Genomic DNA, 19,187 nt, shown 5'->3' on the forward strand with positions numbered 1-19,187 from the left:
GTGCGAGGAGAGCTCGGCGGGTGAAGTACCAACCGAGAATGAAGGTGTGGAGGTTGAAAGAGGTGACAGTAAGGGAGGCATTAAAAGAGAGGCTGAGTAGGCTAGAGGATGATGTGGTTGAGCTTGAACGTGGTTGGATGTCAATGAAAGATAGTCTGTTGGGAGCATGTGGATGGACAAAAGGACCACCGAGGCACTCGGAAACATGGTGGTGGGATGATGGAAAGAGGCTTGATGAGAAGAGGAAGAAGTTCAAGGAGTGGCAGAAGGCGAAGGGTACGGGAGCAGAAAAAGCAGAGCATGAAAGTTATAAGGCAGCCAAGAAGGCTGCAAAGAAAGAGGTAGCAAAGGCGCAGGAGGCATGTAGGAAAATGTTCGGAGAACGCTTGGATTCGGAAGAGGGTCAGAGAGCGGTATTCAGGATTGCAAAGCAGATAGCGAAAGAGAGGTGTGATGTGATGGGGGTGAGTTGCTTGAAGGATGAAGTGGGACATATCGTTGTGGACCCAGATGGAATTAAAGGAAGATGGAAAAGGTATATGGAAATGCTGTTGAATACAGAGAATGACCGGGATGGCAACATAGAGAGTAACCCAGTTTTAGGACCGGCAGAGAAGATAACTGAGGAGGAAGTTGAGGAAGCGATAAAAGCAATAAAGATTTTTTTTTAAAACCACCTTTTAGAGGCCATTTTTCCCCGCAAGCGGGGGTAGGCCTTTTTCGGGAACTGTGGTTGTTGTTGTTTTTCGGTCCCCTTTTTGAAGCAATGTTTTACGGCCGGATGCCCTTCCTGACGCCAACCCTTTTTGCCGCCTTTAACGACAAGCAGGGAATTACCAGTGAACTGGTACTCAATTTGCCGACCTCGGAAGGATGACAGGCTGAGTCAACCCCCCTGGCGTTAATTCAGCGATTGACCGGGATTCGAACCCAGGATCCTAGGATCCTAAGCCGGCACCCAAGCCGCTAGCCCAACACCAGGGACTCGATAAAAGCAATGAAGGGTAGAAAAGCGGGAGGGCCGACGGGAGTTGTGGGAGATATGTTGAAGGCAGCAGGAAGTTGGGGTGTGAAGAAAATGACAGAGATCTGTAATCTGGTAGTGAAAGAAGGCCGCATTCCGGTGGATTGGGATCTGAGTACCCTCGTCCCTCTATACAAGGGGAAAGGTGACCCTCTGGAGTGTGGCTCGTACCGAGCGATAAAGTTATTGGAGCATGGAATGAAGGTATTGGAAAGGGTGTTGGAGAGGAGGATAAGGAAGAAGGTGAAGATCGACGAAATGCAGTTTGGATTTATGCCAGGAAGAGGAACGACAGACGCGCTCTTTATTGTGAGGCAGTTGCAGGAGAAGTACTTGGAGAAGAGGAAGAAGTTGTTTCTTGGGTTTGTTGATCTGGAGAAAGCATTCGATAGGGTTCCACACGAAGTATTGACATGGGCATTGAGGAAGTTAGAAGTGGAGGAATGGTTGATCAGAGTCGTGATGGCAATGTACAAAAGAGCGCGCACAGCTGTACGAAGGACGGGAACAGTGGTGAGTTTGAGGTGAAGGTGGGAGTGCATCAGGGGTCAGTACTAAGTCCACTACTATTTGTAGCTGTGATGGAGGTGCTGGCTCAGAACGTAAAGGAGGGTTTGCCGTGGGAGTTGTTGTATGCAGATGATCTGGTGTTGATTGCGGAACGTATGGATGGACTGAAGGAAAAGATGAACAAGTGGAAGGAATGTATGGAGACAAAAGGTCTGAAGGTGAATATAGGAAAGACGAAGGTGATAGCAAGTGGTAAAGCATGTGGTGAGGTGGAAAGAACTGGGAAGTGGCCATGTGCTGTGTGCAGGAAGGGTGTCGGAGTGAACTCCATTCAATGTGCAATGTGCGCTGAGTGGGTTCATCAAAGATGTAGTGGTCTGAGAGGGTCATTAACCAGTGTGGCAGCTACATTAAAATGTAAGGTGTGCACAGAGGGAGCTGCAGATGGAGGAAAGGTTGAGTTGGATCTTGGAGACGGCGTGAAGCTGGAAGGTGTGAAAACATTTTGCTACCTCGGAGACATGCTGAATGGAGAAGGTGGATCAGACACGGCAACGGTTGCTCGAGTGAGATGTGCATGGAAGAAGTTTCGGGAACTGGGTGGCGTGCTGATGAGGAGGGGAGTGTCGTTGAAGCTGAAGGGAAAGGTGTATGCTGCATGTGTGAGAAGTGTTATGATTTATGGGAGTGAGACATGGGTCAGCAAGTGAGACATAGAGCAGCAACGAAGGCTGGAAAGGGTGGAAATGCGAATGGTTCGGTGGATGTGCGGAGTATCGTTGAGAGAGAGAAAGACAAATGATGAATTGCGAAAAATGATGGGAATAGAGCCTGTGATTGATGCTGTGAAGAGGAACAGGTTGAGATGGTTTGGTCATGTGTTGAGGAAGGATGAAAGTGACTGGTTGAGAAGAGTGATGGAAAGGAATGTAGAAGGAAGTAGAGGACGGGGAAGACCGAGAAAGACTTGGCTAAAGATGGTGAAAGAAGAAATGCGGGCAAGGGGGTTAACAAGGAGAGATGCAGAAAATAGGGCAAAATGGAGGAGATTGTCATGGGGACTGCAAGGCTAACCCCTGCTCTAGCAGGGAAAATGGCCTTAAAATGCATGTTGTTGTTGTTGTTGTTGCAAAGTCTCAAAAGTTCAAGCATCCTCTACTCATGTGAATGTGAAACAATCAGAAGAAGAAGAAGAAGAAGAAGAGGAAGAGGGAGAAGAAGAAGAGGGAGAAGAGGAGGAGGAAGAAGAAGAGGAAGACCACTCCTTTTGCATCTTCAGATGCATAGAGCTGCTGAAGCAGTTTACTAGGCTATTGGGCACAATCCTGGACGGGTCTCCACTCTGACGCAGGATACTTGAATGGCTCATTCTTCCCAGTAAGCTGGTACTCATTTTGCTGACCACAGAAGGATGACAGGCTGATTCAAGCCACCTGGTGTTAATTCAACATGACAGGGGCTTGAATTCCAGGCCCTGAGATCTCAAGCCAGCCACCTTATCCATTAAGCCAACACCTGGCTTTTGTAAAATATTTAAGGGAACTAAAAATAATGTTTGTGCAACCATTTTTCACCACTTGACTTTTTGAAAGACATCGAAAGTACAAAAATTGAAACATAGATGGGAACGAGTAGTAACCCCCAAACCCTCCCCACCCCCCTGTACAGGGCGTTTCAAAAAGAGTGATACAACTTTAAACGTTTATTTACAAAGAAACAGAAACCTCAGGAATGTGAACCAAACATTTCTTGAAAGCTTATGACATGGTATTTTCTATCACTGATTGCTATTGCAGTAAGTCACTGCTCGAATTAGTGAGAGCCCAAGGTCTGCAATTGGCATTTACATAAAATCCTTGTAATTGATGCTCTCGATGTGTGCCCCTCTGCGGTTCAAACAGGCATTGATCCTGACTCCAAAGTTCTGTTCAACTTTCCTGTAGGTCTCAGGTGGTTCTCCCCCCCCCCACCTCCCACCCCCCCCCCCCCCCCCCCCCCAGAAAATGTTGTTGTGGTTGTTGAAGGCACCGTTCAAGTGGAAATGGGCTTCATCACTGAACCACATCAGGTTGATCTAGTTTGGGTACCATTCCATTCTGTCACTGAGCCAATTGCACATATCAACTCTCCTTCTCATGTCATTTTGACTCCGTTTATGCCTAATAGAGATGATGTTTGGGAAAAGCTTCAGTTCCTTAGTGGGGATACGCCAGACCGATGTTCGTTTGATGCCCAGCTCCTGGGAGCGCCAGCGGTGGGACTTTTTGGGACTTTCTACTGCAGAATCCCGCACGGCATCGATGTTGGCTTGACTCTTGGTTACTGATGCTGGTCTGCCACTGTTGCCCTTGCTCTGGTTGTGCACTGTACCCTTGTGCTCAAAATGTTTCACAATACGTTGAATGGCACAATTTGTGGGTCCATCACGTGTTCCGAGGCCGTATTCCTGGCAGAGCATCTGGCAGGTGTCTACATGTGATTTAGTCTCATACCACAGAGCCACCACTTTTGTCTTCTGCTCCACTGTCAATGGCATAGTTGATCTACGGAGCTAGAAATCCCAGGGAACAAATACCACAACAACACCACCAAACACTGACAAGGAAAACGGTAGAGGTCAAAAAACAAAGAAATGACAGGAAGTCAAAGTTGTATCAATCTTTTTGAAACACCCTGTACATTTGTGTTGTTGTCAACACTGCAAAAGCTACATATGTACTTTGTGAATGGATGCGTGTGGGCCAATTATAATAAGTATAGTCCAATATACCACAAATCCCACAAAAATCCTGTCTCCCATCTTCACGAACACCCATACATCATTTTATTCATCACAAACAAAATTATCCATCCCCAGTGATGGGAAAAGTTTAAGTTAATCTTGCAATTTAAAATATTTCATAGACTTTTAAAAGGTTAATTGTGTTGCACTTTTTGTTTCACTCAGAGGCAAAGTTATGTTTGACTTATACTGCCCACCATAAAATGGGGGTGCAACATTGGGTGGCCGAGGTTGAATTTGTCTCTAAAGAAGGCAAGATTTCCTGCTTGCAAAATAAAATTTGGCATCAACGTTATTGATGCTTGTTCTCCCGTCATTTCAAATGTGAATGTTGAGCTTTGCCTGCGTGCACAGCCTCTGCAACGCAGCACAGTAAGCAGACGCCATAAATGGGAGATAGACGAATGCACGGACAGACACCATGGTTCGCAATTTTTGGAAGGTTGCAGTGATTCAGCAGTGCCCTGGAAGGAAACCCCAGCACTGAGGAAGGCGTAGTAATATGAGCTGTGCATGGTCAGCTAGGTGAACAATGCTTCAGCCTGACTCTCTAAAAGCAGATAGTTAGGGACATTGAGCACAGTTTCTGCAGTTGGGCATTCAGCAGTTGGGAGTTGACAGTCGGACCATAGCTGGGTGGGAGGGTGACGTGGTAGAGCAGCATGGTCCATTCCATTCTGGTAACACTGGGTGGAGTATTACTGTAACCCGCCCCAGCCATGTGAAGTGACGTCTTCAAAACTCTCAAGCTCCAACACATGATGAACATGAGCTATCTTTCTTATTCTTTCTTGTTCTGTTTAGCTGGAAAAGTCAGCCTAGGAAGCAACCGTTGGTTCACGCTGGATCGTGGAAGTCACATAACCATTCGCCTGCTCAACTCAAATTCATCCAAACAGGCCACCATGACTAGGGTTTTCCTGGGGGAAAACGACCCCATGTGACTGTGGTCTGGCAAGACCTGTCCTCATTACAATACGCTTTTCTTAAGCAGAATTTTCACTACATAATCCATAGTGCAACTACAGTACTTGCATTCCTTGAGGTACTGAACAGCAGCCATGTTATATCTGCAAGGAATGATCAAACTGCGAAAGTTTGCAGCCTGTATTATTTGCAAGCTTTTTCATCCTTGAGCCTAGACTTCACTATTCCGTGAACCTATGGAAACGCCATTAGGTATAAAGATACTTTTGTTGCTCATTTGACCGACTCAGTTCCGATCCTTGCACCAAATGAGTCGAGGTTAGAGCTCCCCCTCCTGGATCTCTGGATAATATAACAGTTCACCAGGTACTTCTAAATGATGTTATCACATAAAGTTTACCTCACTTTTTTTTATTCCGGCATACACACAACACATTTTACAATCTAAATTATCGTCACATACATTCCTTTGAACAAAAGGTGTGCAAAACAAGATTCTTAGGTAATTCTTTTAAAATTGAAACAAATCTGCTGCAGGTAGCAGATTTATCCACAATTTAACAAAACGGAGGTGTTGCCTTTGAGGTTTCGATCAATCAAATCCTACTCTTGACAAGGTGTCAGTGCTACCAAAAGAGTTCCTCAGGAATTGCCATTGCAAGAATCTCTTTCCCAGGCAGGAATTTGTCATTTGTTCAGGGTGCCAGTTATAACGCAGCTACTCTTAGTGAAGGGCCGTGGAGTCTTTAAAATTCACCAAAAACAAGTGCTGGCAGACATGTTCTACCACTCAACGTCCTTCCGATGGACGGCACACACATTGATGCATCATCCTGTATATGAAACACCAGGATGATCAAACATGACAATTTCAAACAATGACTGCTTCTTGCCAATGTAACATTGCTGGTCCCTTGATCCAATGCCTGCTTTGAACATGATCCGGTTTCATCGTCCTTCGTGATACATACCTAACATTTATTATAGTTTGGGGGCCATCATACATACTCAGGTCATCCTTAACAGAACTTTTGCTCGACTTTTTTTATCGAAATTTTTTAAAGTTTTACCTGAGCTGATTATGAGTTTCATCTTTTGTGTTTCTTCCCAAGTAAGGCCTTCCATTTTAAAAGGACAGAATGGGTCGTGAGTACAAGTGTATAGTACAACACGGAATGTGCTTATAACAGTTTGGCTATCAAGCAAGCAACTCCTTCATGGACAGCGAATAAAAGTTACTAAGTTGGGAATGTACAACAGCCACAAGATTTGAATTGTCATGATGGTAAAATATAAAATGGCTCACATTGGTGTAGCTCCCTGAAGGAGCTATACAGTATTGGCACGCTTGCACTTTTTTCAAATAATCCACCATTTCTTCCAGAAAATTGTTGAAATTAAAAAATATTTTAGTATCCACATGTGTATTTCTTTGGTAGGCAGTGGAACAAAACAAAAAAAGCTGAAAAAATTACTAAATCTTACCTTATTCCACACATAAATCCTAAAATGGCCGGGAAAGAATTATTGGCACCTTTTAGAACTTGTTGGAAATAATTAGATTTCAAGCAGGTGATTCACCTTTACTTTTGAATTGAACTCACCTGTGGTGAGTTGCAGGTGCCTGCAATATAAAAATCACTTTCAACCAGAATAAACGGAGAAAAGGAGTCATTCTGCTGTTTTATGTCACTGTGTGTACCGCAACGATCATGGAGAAACGAAAGAAAACCAGACAATTGCCTGAAGAGGTCAGACACAAGATTGTAGCCAAGCATGGACAATCTCAGGGCAACAAATCCATCTTCAGAGACCTTGATGTTCCTTTGTCCACCGTACACAATGCTTTCAGAAGTTTAAGGCCCATGGCACTGCAGCCAACCTCTCGGGATGTGGCCGAAAGAGAAAACTTGATCGAAGATTGCAGCGAAGGATTGTTTGAATGGTGGAGAAAGCACCTCGATCAACTGCCAAACAGATTCAAGCTGACCTTCAGACACAAAGAACGACAGTTTCAACTCGCACCATCCGTCATCAACTCGGTGAAAGGGGGTTCTATGGTAGGAGACCCAGGAGGATCCCACTACTGAGAGAGACATAAGAAAGCCCAACTGGAGTTTGCCAAAAACACATCTGAAAAGCCAAAATCCTTCTGGAAAAATGTCCTGTGGACAGATGAGACCAAATTAGAGCTTTTTTGTAAAGCACATCATCTCTATGTTTACAGAAAACAAAATTAAGCCTTCAAAGAAAAGAACACCTTCCCCACAGTCAAATATGGAGGAGGTTCAGTGATGTTTTGCAGTTGCTGTGCTGCCTTTAGCTATAAGTGCCTTGAATGTGTGCATGGCATCATGAAATCAGGAGATTACCAAGGCATTTTGGAGCACAATGTTCAACACAGTTCCAGAAAGCTGGGTCTCCGTCAAAGGTCACAGGGTCTTGCTGCAGGACAATGACCCCAAACACACTTCAACAAGCACCCAGGAATGGTTCAAGACAAACCGCTGGACTGTTCTGAAGTGGCCAGCAATGAGTCCAGATCTAAATCCCATTGAACATCTGTTGGGAGATCTGAAAACAGCAGTTGGGAGAAGGCACCCTGCAAATCTGGGAGAACTGGAGCAGTTTGCACAAGAAGAGTGGGCCAAACTGCCAGTAAAGAGGTGCAGGAAGCTCATTCATGGCTATAGGAAGCGCTTGACTGCAGTTATTTTGTCCAAAGGCTGTGCTAACAAATATTAAGTCGAGGGTGTCAATAATTTCGTCAATGCCCTTTCTTTTTTCTGATTTAAAAGGATATATTAAGTTATGAATCAAACACAAAGGTTCTGTAATATTAACCGTGAAATAAAGAATTGTGGAGACCAAATACTTGTTTTTCGAGACAAGTTCAACTTACCAACAATTTCAACATGTTTTTAGAGAAAATTGTGAGTTATTTGAAAAAAGCGCAAGGGTGCCAATATTTTTGGCTATGACTGTAGGTACTGTTCAGCTTGACATGACATTCAAAAATGATCTTCTAATGCTCTGACAAAGTGTACACAGCTATCGTTGTGCCGACATACATATATATATATATATATATATATATATATATATATATATATATAAGTTCAAAACACACCTGGTCACAAGTGTGCCGCACTGACCAGGTCCTCAGTCGAGGTCCTCAGCATCATCCCGTTTCGGCCCTTCAACCTCGATACGGTCAGCTAAGGTGGGCCAGCAGGGGCACATACACATCCACATAGCAGCAACTGCACCTGGATGCGTACATACCCCCACCCCCAGCCAGTGCGAACAACAACAACACCTCCACATCCAGAATCCACAGCACCAAACAAACATGGTGGAACACTCAAACACCCACCTTTATACCCTTCACCACTCACCACCAAAACACACCAGATCATTCATACACACACATACACACACATACACACCCATACACACCCATACACACACATACACACGCAGCACCAACCAACCAACCACCTACCCTTACATCATACACCACTCAACACACAAAAACACACACACACACACATGCACATGCAAAAATTAATTCATGCAAAAACACACACCCTCCCCCACTCACTTATATACACAAAATAAGAAATAATAATGGTTACAAAAAAAAAACCACAACCAACCTACACCGTTCGACATGCCTCCATAAACGTCCTCCATATCCAAAATGAGCCTTTCAAGGCAAACTGGGCCACCTTGTCACACATCCTCCTTCGTTCTGTCCCACACACTCCCAGTCTAGCAAGAAATGCAGAAAAGGAATTGCCAATATACCCTCTACACCCCACCTCAAATGGCTGACACGAAACTCGCCAACCCCTCTCCCGGCACTCTGCCTCCAGCTCACTGTACTTTCCTCTCTTCCTCTCATGCACCTCCTCCATGTTTTCTTCCCAAGGTACCGACAACTCCCCTAAGATGACCTGTCTTGTCGCACTTGACCAAATGACAATGTCAGGCCGCAACCTTGTCACACAGATCTCCTCTGGGAATACCAATTGTGGCTTTAGGTCTGCCACCACCTGCCAATCACAAGCATCTGACAGCCCTCTTGCTTTCCACCTCTTACCACTTGGCCCTCTTTGACAAACCACACCTCTCCCCCATCAGTCTCCTTCTCCACTCTTCTCTCTCTCGATCTCAGCACCTCTTGTTGCACCATCTGCACCACCACCGCCAGCACCTGATCATGTCGCCACCTGTATCTTCCTGCTGCCAATGCTACTGAGCATGCACTCAGTGCATGCTGCACCGTTCCCACACCTCCACACAAATAACATCTCTCCTCCTGCAACAACCCCCAGAATCTCAAGTTTACTGGTGACGGAAGCACATCATACGTTGCCCGCAACAGGAAATTCAACAATATTGGCTCCATCCTCCAAATCTCTTGCCACTTCAATATCCTCACCCGCACACTTTCCCACTTAGTCCAAGCACCTTGCTGTGCCTGACCGACTGCTTTCACATATCTCCCCTCCTCTTCCTTTCTTCTCACCTCCCTCTCAACCATCTTCCTCCTCTCTTTCACACATGCCTTTCCCCATCGCTCATGCTCCATCCACCCCAAGCCATGCTTCCCATGCTGTACCATCCCCATGACCTCCTCCTCTTGCAACCACTCCTCCATCTCGTCCACCTCTGCTCTTGCATTCCACTTCCGACTTCCCTTCTTCTCTGGGAGAGCATTCTTTATCACTGCATCACTTGAATCCCGCAACATCATGAACTCCCGCACCCTCACCACCTTAAACTCCTCGGTTAATGATGTCAAGGGAAACTGGAGTTTTCCACCCTGACCATAAACGGCAATGTTCGTCAAACAGCGTGGCACTCCCAACCACCTCCTCACAAACCCACTCACCACAACTTCCATCCTCTCTACATGCCCAATTGCAATATCATACATCATCAATGGCCACAATCAATGGCTTCCATCCCTGGTGTTGGGCTAGCGGCGAGGGTACCGGCTTAGGATCCTGGGTTCGAATCCTGGTTGATCGCTGAATTAACGCCAGGGGGGTTGACTCAGCCTGTCATCCTTCCGAGGTCGGCAAATTGAGTACCAGTTCACTGGTAATTCCCTGTTTGTCGTTAAAGGCGGCAAAAAGGGTTGGCGTCAGGAAGGGCATCCGGCCGTAAAACATTGCTTCATAAAGGGGACCAAAAAACAACAACAACCACGGTGCCCGAAAAAGGCCAACCCCCGCTTTGCGGGGAAAAATGGCCTCTAAAGGTGTTTTATTTTTATTTTTATCAATGGCCACAATACTCGTGGCATCAACCCAAACTTCAAACACCATACCTTCAACTTACCTGGCAAACCACATCCATCAATCCTCTTCAAACCTCTCAAAAGCTTGTTTCTGACCTCCTCCACTCTTCCCACATCATTCAACTCCACTGTATACCATCTTCGCAAACTCTTCACAGGGGCCTCTACCAATGATGGAACCACCTCCCCTCCCAGCTCAAACCTGTGCAATGTGCATGTTATCCACCACAACTCGTCCCACCACAACACTCCTCGACTTTCTTGCTTTAAATCCCATTCTTGCCCACCGCATCAACCTTTCCAGTCATCCCAGTACCTCTACTGCTGCATCAGCGGACTGTTGGACAACTGTCAGGTCATCCATGAAAGCAAACATTGCTGGCAATCTCTGACCAGGGGCTAGCTCCACTTCTTTCCCATGTCCACTCACCGCACGTACCAACAACTGCATAACCAGCACAACTCCATAACCAACTCCAGCCATATATATATATGCCTACATATCCATTCACTTTTATTTCTTGTGGCAATTAAGCATTTTGTTTGAACTTACAACTCTGGGATATCAATCTGGCATTTAGTTTGCAAATCAAAGTACCCATGCTATAAATAGCTGACTGCTCATGTGAAGCGGAAATGGGGGGTGGGGGTGGGGGGGGGGGGTGGAGGGGGGTGAGTCAATAGATCTCCCAACTGTGAAGAATTACTTCAAAAGTTGTAGTATCCAGATCCGCATCTTCATCAAAATCTTATTATAATGGAGCAAACGTATTTGGTTATGTATATATGTATATTTGTGACCAAAACATCTTCTTCTTCAAACATATAAAACCAAAAAACACAGTCCATGAAGCCATGAGGCAGTGAGGAGTGAAGCCGTGTGACTATGTATCTATACACCCAAAGACCCAAAACACCCTGCCCACCCAAAAGACTCAAAAGACCCCAAATACCCAAAATACCCAAAAGATTTAAGAGACCCAAAAGATCCAAAACACCCCAACGACCCAAAATACCCCAAAAACCCGTAAGACGCTTTCGACCCATTACACCAGCTTGGACCCTTAACCATTTAGAGCTTTAGACCACTGGGACCTTTTTCGATTACAAATAATTAATATCACCAATATTACAAATAAATCTGTGCAAAAGAAATGTTTGTATTATGATTGGTGTAAATCTTGACAACACAGCAATTCAAGTTCGGTCAGGTCATTATCCTGAGTAAAAAACAAGCGCGTGCCTCTGTAGCGACATGTGGTGGGGTAAGTGTAGCGAGCGGATCCACTCTTGTCTAATCAATCCATCCTTGTGAAACAACCAACTTTTCCACCAAGTTTCCTCCAAATCCGTGCATAATTTTTTGAAATATCCTTTTATATATCGTTTTGGCACCATCTCTCAATCGTGAAGACTCACTTAAAAATAAAAATAAATTCTCATTTCCGGATCTGGATCTTCACAAAAATCCAATTAATCCTTGTCATAGACCCAACCTGTCCCCACCAAGTTTCGACCAAAAACCTTTTGATATACCCTGCTCACAGACAGACAGACAGACAGACAGACAGACACACACAAAAAACATTGGTGAATACATAACCTCCGTCCACCAACAGTAGAGGAGAGAAGTTTTTCTAAACACAAGAATACACAGCTACACAAAAATATGTTCCCAGGCACCGCTCAACTAACAATGATCCTAGGGAAAACAATGACGTGCACAATGGCGAGTGCTATCGCTCTCCTTCAAAACAAGTCATCGAGTTACCTTCTCTGTCTCCGTCAGTGGCTTCTCCAATGCCATCATCAGTTTGGCCCTGGTATACTGAATCCTGTGGTGAGGCTGTTGCGGTTACGCAGCTCTATTACTCAACATGCAAGGCTGACCCGATGAGAGCACTTTAGGTCACTCCTTAAGGATACAACAAGTGTGTCGCTCCTTTTAGGCAAGTGAGAAAATATCATCCTTCTAATGTCAAGGCTGAACTCTGCAATCAGTCTCCTTCCTCCAAGTCCTGGGTACATTTTGTGAAGTCCGTCTCTTGTGTATGCTCCCCTCCATGCATGCTTGGTGTATGCTTTGTGCCCAGTCATGTGCAGCATCCACTTGGTACCTTATAAGCAAGGTGGCTGCATTGCTCACCATGGGATCTTCAACATCCACCAGCTAATGCTCGCAGATGTGGTCTCCCGCTTAACGTCCATCCCAGGGACGGTGCACTCATTGATACAACGTCCAACCTGCGAAGGACAAGGGGAACAGCTAATAGTCAGGTCTACCTGAATCAAAAGGCAAGTGCACTACCTCTGACCTGCTTAGTTAGCCCAGTACGAACATGATTAGTGTCTCGCTCATCAATCAAATTAATTTACATGACATTTCCAGCAACTTTATGGTCCAGCCTCTGACGTCATCCGTCCTGCCTCACCAATCATAACACCTGATTCATATATATACCAAATCGCAAATGCTATCAAAAAAGTTCGTCTCGTCAACCCATCCACAAAATCTCAAGCAAAATAATTATAGTTAAAAATAACAACAATCAATAATACGGTAATTATAGCCGGCGAAGCCAGTGTTGTCAATAAACGAGTACATATTATGTTGAAAACCTGATTATGCCTTGGCTCGAGAATCCGAAGCGCAGTGGGCGCAGCCATCTTGCGTGGGCGGAAGTATGCATAACAAATTTAAAACGTTCATTAGGAGTTTCTTTCACCCGTCGTCGTTTGATTCACAATCTTATGCACCTCCGATGTATTAATAAAACAATTTAAGACCAACATCGGCCCGCACGGGCCTGGTTATCTTCAACAAAACGCGTCACCAAACACCGGACCCAATGAGAGTCGAGCATTTGCAAAAATATTTCTAAAATGAAAGCGCTCAATGATGGGCGCCATCGACCGGATGCGGAAGTTTGCATAAAACAATTGCGAAAAAGTTCAATAGGAGTTTGTTGCACCCGTCGTTCTTTGATTCATAATCTAATGAAACCTCTCATTAGTAATTAAAATACGTTAAGACCAACCTCGTTATCTTCAACGAAAATCGTCATCAAGCACCAGAACCAATGAGAGTCGAGCATTTGAAAAAATATTATTACGCGTTTCGGACGGTGAAAACGGCGTCAAATATTCTAAAATTGACGAAGAATTATTCTTTAGAAATCTCACGGCCGTAGGGGATAGTTTTTCACGGCCAGAAATATGGTATAAGCGGTTTACATATTTAGTTTAGAAATACGGATAGTTTTTCACGCCCGGAAATATCCGAAGTTGAGATGGAATTCACCGAATTAATCACTGCAAGCTAACGTCTTCTGGTGGACGAAGCTGCCGTGCCCGGAGAGTCAGAGAACCAGCCCTGGCGCCTGACAGCGACTGAAGTTAGAAGACTACACACTTACTGTGAAAACGTATGTTAAGCCCAGTTAAAAATAGGCCTTAAGCTAGCACATCGTATAGTTACTTCCTTAAGCTTCTTGTTCTCATCATATGCTCAAATTTCCTAAGCTAAATCGTCATTGCTTTGGGCACTGTTGTCTGTTACGGAGAAAGAAAAAGAACCGAAATGAAAGGAAAAATGGTACAACCTCTGGTACATGGTACACAATGGTACAAAAAATGGTACACACTTACTGTGAAAACGTATGTTAAGCCCAGTTAAAAATAGGCCTTAAGCGAGCACATCGTATAGTTACTTCCTTAAGCTTCTTGTGACATTTATTGTATGCAGGTATTGCCATTGGGGAGGACTGTCTGCTCTTCTCTTTTACCAAGTCTTACCAGGTACGGTACCTACTACACCTACCTACCTACTACCTACCTACCTACTACCAACTACCTACCTACCAACTACCTAACCTACTGATGCCATGGTGATGGGTAAAATAGTGGCAAGAGGTTTTGGCTTCGCCGGCTCATTGCGGCTTTGCAGTCGGTACTAGTAGTTAGTCTAATAAAAATGAACAGGAGAAACAAGCATTTTGGTATAACCTACATTACTTGCTCAAAGTAGTTGAACTTGTGTCCCAATGCCCTTGCAGAGGGTTTTCAGATATATCCCACAATGCAGTGCGTGCCGCCATGTTGGATGTATTCACTTCCCTGCAATGATAGCATCAGTAGCTCCACAATCGAGCGCGTTTACCTTATCTCATTGTTCTGACTTACTGCAACTTACTTGTTTGGCCTTGTTCACCTTTTCTCGCTTTAGTTTTCCAACCAATATGGCGCCCGCGCACTGCATCATGGGTACTGAAACCACTCTACACAATCATGTTCTTTACACATTCTCCACAGCAGCTCTTATCGGACGAGATGTAAAGCGCCAAACTAAGCGTCGTTAATCATGTCAAGTGATTTACACAATTATTTTAAGTGTAAACGCAATGACACCTGCAATGTGATACAAGTGCCATTGTTTCAGGGGCGGATCCAGGGGGGGGGGTGTAGGGGGTGAGCACCCCCCCCCCCCCCCCCCTCCGTCGATCCAGGGTGAGGGTGCAGGCGGTGCGAATCTGCTGAACTGTTGGACCAAGGAAGAACACAAGGAACTGCAGAAACTTCCAAGAACGCACGAAATACCATTTCTGACGATCAATTTTTTAAAATTTCCTGGGGGAGGACCCCCAGACCCCACCTTTATCCCCCTCCCCCCCAGCGCTATAGTTTCATGTACCCCCCTCGTCTAGGAATTCCTGGATCCACCCCTGTGTTTTCACTGGAAGATCTGCAGGACTGACTACCTTCACTTCCATAGACATGATGACGATCAATCACCAGTAAGTATCGTAATGAACCGGAAGTGCATCACCCGGTGCTGTTCCTTGGCAGTAACGGGCGGTATCGGTGTGTGGGACGCGTCCATGAAATCATCACAAAAATTCACCACAAACCATTTCGAATAGGTAGGTATATGCATTTGCCAAAAAATGAGATAAAATGGTTTTACAATTCAGAATTGAAAATATAAAGAACAAAGCTAATGAAAACAAGGAAAATAAATCAATTATAACAGTCATGGCAAAAAAGGTCGAATGGTCTCGTCCTATCGGGTCATTTTGAAAGCATCACGTGATCGTGATAACTTCTTCCTCTTCTTCATCATTGAGAACAGAGTGATGCGCATAGCGGGAGGTTCTAAAATCTAAATTAAGATGTTTGAGTAGTTTTGTCTGATTGAATGACGATAACGACGTAAGCACAGGCAGGGTACGGTACATCTATGATACACGACGATAAACCCCCCAAAAAAATCGTGGTTTCCGGTGAATTTTAGTGACGATGTAGTCGGCGTACATTTTGCAAAGCAAATATAAATAGAACTTCGCTCCTTTCAGTGCGAGGAGAGAACGCAAGGTGTGCATATTTAAAATGTACCCATTCTGGGTGTGCACACGCGACTTCAATGCAATAGGTTAGGTGCGCTGGTTGGTTCGTCGCGCTGCTTGCAGCGAATAAACTTAAAGATTACAACTTTAAAACAACAGAGCGTCACTGAACGGGAGGTTTTGATGGCCGACGACACGAGAGAACAAGATACGACGTTTCAGGGGAAGGACGAATTAAATAACGAAGGATGCATCGGGGTGAAGATGAAGCACCTGGATTATCTCACCATGCCTGCAAAAGCCAACAGCGCTGCTCGATCCTCTTCACTATTTGAGGCTTGTTGGAGTTGGTGTTGTTGTTTTTTGCAACTTCCTTATACCCCTTCTTCTTCTTCAGCTTTTTCTGTTTTCATCTTCATCTTCTTCCTCCTCCTCGTCTTCTCTTTCTCTTCTGCCTCTGCTTTTTCTTAGTTTTATTCCTCATATTCCTCTTGTCATTATTACTCTTATTAATATTATATTTCCTATTATTATTATTATTCATAAGGAGATTGTCTCACTCGGCAATCGCCGCATAATTCACAAGAAACAAACACGTGCCTGCCACACACGTATTTGTTCCCGCCAAATATGTGAAAAATGCTATTTTTCTTAATACGAGTTATCTTGCAAGGAAGAGGCCATTACTGCATTGGGCCACTGTTATCTCTACATACTCGCTAAGTAGTCTATACTAACTGGATGGGAAGCTCTACATTGATGTGTCGAGCGATTGTGAAGTCGAGTAGCGGCGGCCATCTTGTGACCCCCAAAAAGCCTCACGACCCCTTTGAAAGTGTAAAACAATCACGCGGCGAGAATTGCTTTGCATTGCATGTCCCCTATCGGTTGTTATGGAAGTGCAGCTCATATATATGCTAATGTTGAACTGATGACGCGTTCCTGTGACATATGTATCATATGAATACGCATGGCGTAGAGTGAGAGCTTCGTCGACAATAGTCAGTCGATCGAGTAAGCAGCCCTCGCAAACATCTGTCGGTCCTAGCTAGGCTAGGATGACTCATTCCTATGGAGGAGGGGTCAAATTGTATGACCATGCGTTCTGGCCCCTTCGGGGTGAGGATGCATGTGTTTTGAATGAGCATGTGCTTCAGCCTTTGGGTTGAAGTGCATGTGTATGCTAATTGCTAATGGAACAGCCTTGATAGACGGTGTGGCTTGGCCATGGGGTCAAGGTATACGTCCAAGGCTGTTTAAATGTTTGATTTTTTAAAACCTTTTTTTATTATAAAAAAGGCGCCCTCATAAGAAGGCTAGGTTGTTTGATCTTGGGCTTAGAATTAAAATTCAAATTAATTCTATTGAATGGATAGATTGGGATAGAATGCAGGACTTACCTACTGTAGGCTATATAGTCTAGACTTCCAGTCGACTGGACCAGGTACGTAGGTCCGACTGGCAGGTATGTACTGAAATCGGTGTACCTGGCTTCAATGAAGTCTGTGTAGCTGGCGGAAAACTGAAGACGGTGTAGCTGGTGGAAAAAGGAAGTCGGTGTAGCTGGCATAAATGATGAGCGGTTTCGAATTCAAAATCCGTTCTGTACAGTACTGTATTGTAATTTATTGTTTTTAATCACCAGGTGAAATAATTTTAATCAACAGGTGAAAATAATTTATCGGTCGCGCCAGACCAAAGCAAGATCACGTGAGCAAGATGCTTTTATGAAAAGTGAACAATGAACAATAGATGAATTCATTTATATATATATATATATATATATATATATATATATATATATATATATATATTGTTGTGGTTTTGAGTTTTGTACAGTCAGTATAATAAAGGTTAAAATTTCCCCCTCATAGTTAGTCACACAAGCAACATGTAGCCTCGCGATAGTGTAGTTATGTCTTAGTATTTGTGAGCTTAGTCCTTTTCCTATGTTAGTTCTGCATTGAGTAGAGTCAGGAGAATAGGTCCTACTTCTACTGACTCTCCAGCCTCCCTAGCCTCATGCCCCTTTGCGCTGACTTTGGTTCATTTTGGGCGAATTAACACGAGGCAGGCCTAGGAGAGTCGGGGCGGAGCCGAATGAGGGCGGCAGAGGAGCTGACGGTAAGCACGAGCCGCTAATCAGGGCTCAGAGGTTGTGGCGGCAGCACTGTGTCACAGGGCGTGGTTGGAAGGTTCGAGAGGGTTCAAGAAGGGTCCGGGCGTATCTATATAACCCATCGCGCAAAGCCCCCGAGAGGACTCGCAGCAGTAAAAGGACTAGCATGGAAGGACTCGCTGATGAACGGAGGACTCGCGCGCACTGACCAACCAGGAGGAATCGTTGACGAGCAGGAGTTGAGAGCGTCAAATAACTTTGAGAGATACGCGGGTGAAGAAAGACGTGCATGAACCGGAATACGCGCTATTATAAAGTGACGCTCGGTTGAGCTGGAGGCCGAGCCGCATACAGTGCATTAAGTCACGTGAGTGATAACGGCTGTGTAACCGCCGGCCGCGCTGAGAGACCCGCACTTTCCCTTATACCTCATCGGCTGCTTTTGTTCGGGAGACACGCTATGAGGTTCCTTCCACCGCCTGCTGCCATCTTCGCGGGACATGCTGGGACCGTGGAGAGCCGGACGGGGCTGTTCCTGGACGACCACGTCGACGCGTTTGGCTGGAATATCAACCCATCTGCAATTCCCTGTGTGAGTGTGACGGGCCCGAGTCTGGGCGATAAGATAAGACTGACTAAGTGCTGCTCTGTGTCTCTGCGTCCCGATCATTGTACAAACGTGTGGGAATCATAATTAAACCTGTGTTCTTCCTTTTTCCATTCAATTGTCCCTGTGATTTCCTCATTGGCTAAGCGTGGTACGAAAGAACTGCTCGAATCGGGTTCCACTACCTAAACTGCACGGACCACGTGGTACTCAATCCGCTCGGCGTACCCAAACCACACGTGGCTCGTGTGAGGCTTGCGTCCTCGCTTCCGTGGCGGCGCAGGGATTTAGATACGAGTGAGACTTGGTCCCGAAACCCTACTTTGCGTTTTGCCCGGAAGAGGCGTTTCAAGTCTCGGTTCCGCCAAGCCCAGAAAGAACAAGGGGATTAATCCCCCCTTGGTAAGGGGAAAAAGGGCGGCGGAGAACCGTAACAATATATATTGATTTTAATCACCAGGTGAAAATAATTTAATGGTCGCGCCAGACCAAAGCAAGATCACGTGAGCAAGATTGCGGATCATGGAAGGGCCAAGATGGCGGATCATGGAAGGGACAAGATTGC

At 45.1% G+C, this 19,187-nt stretch overlaps 1 protein-coding gene across 4 annotated transcripts in view; it reads right to left on the reverse strand.

Moving 5' to 3' along the window:
- LOC137430268 (ketosamine-3-kinase) overlaps window positions 1–16,355 on the reverse strand; it is a 103,645-nt gene extending 87,290 nt beyond the window's left edge. Inside the window, exon 1 of one of the 4 annotated variants that reach the window (XM_068121027.2) lies at window positions 16,184–16,355. In XM_068121027.2, coding sequence (XP_067977128.2) covers window positions 16,184–16,186 — 3 coding nt within the window. In that variant the 5' untranslated portion in view covers window positions 16,187–16,355. Of the gene's footprint in view, window positions 1–12,700; window positions 12,799–15,311; window positions 15,458–16,169 lie in introns of those variants that run through there. The other 3 variants (XM_068121037.2, XM_068121018.2, XM_078779134.1) reach the window with 3 other exon arrangements.
- Between the last annotated feature and the right edge of the window lie 2,832 nt (window positions 16,356–19,187).

The sequence above is a fragment of the Myxine glutinosa genome, chromosome 1 (genome assembly GCF_964187855.1).
Source record: "Myxine glutinosa chromosome 1, kmMyxGlut1.1, whole genome shotgun sequence".
NCBI lineage: Eukaryota > Metazoa > Chordata > Myxini > Myxiniformes > Myxinidae > Myxine > Myxine glutinosa.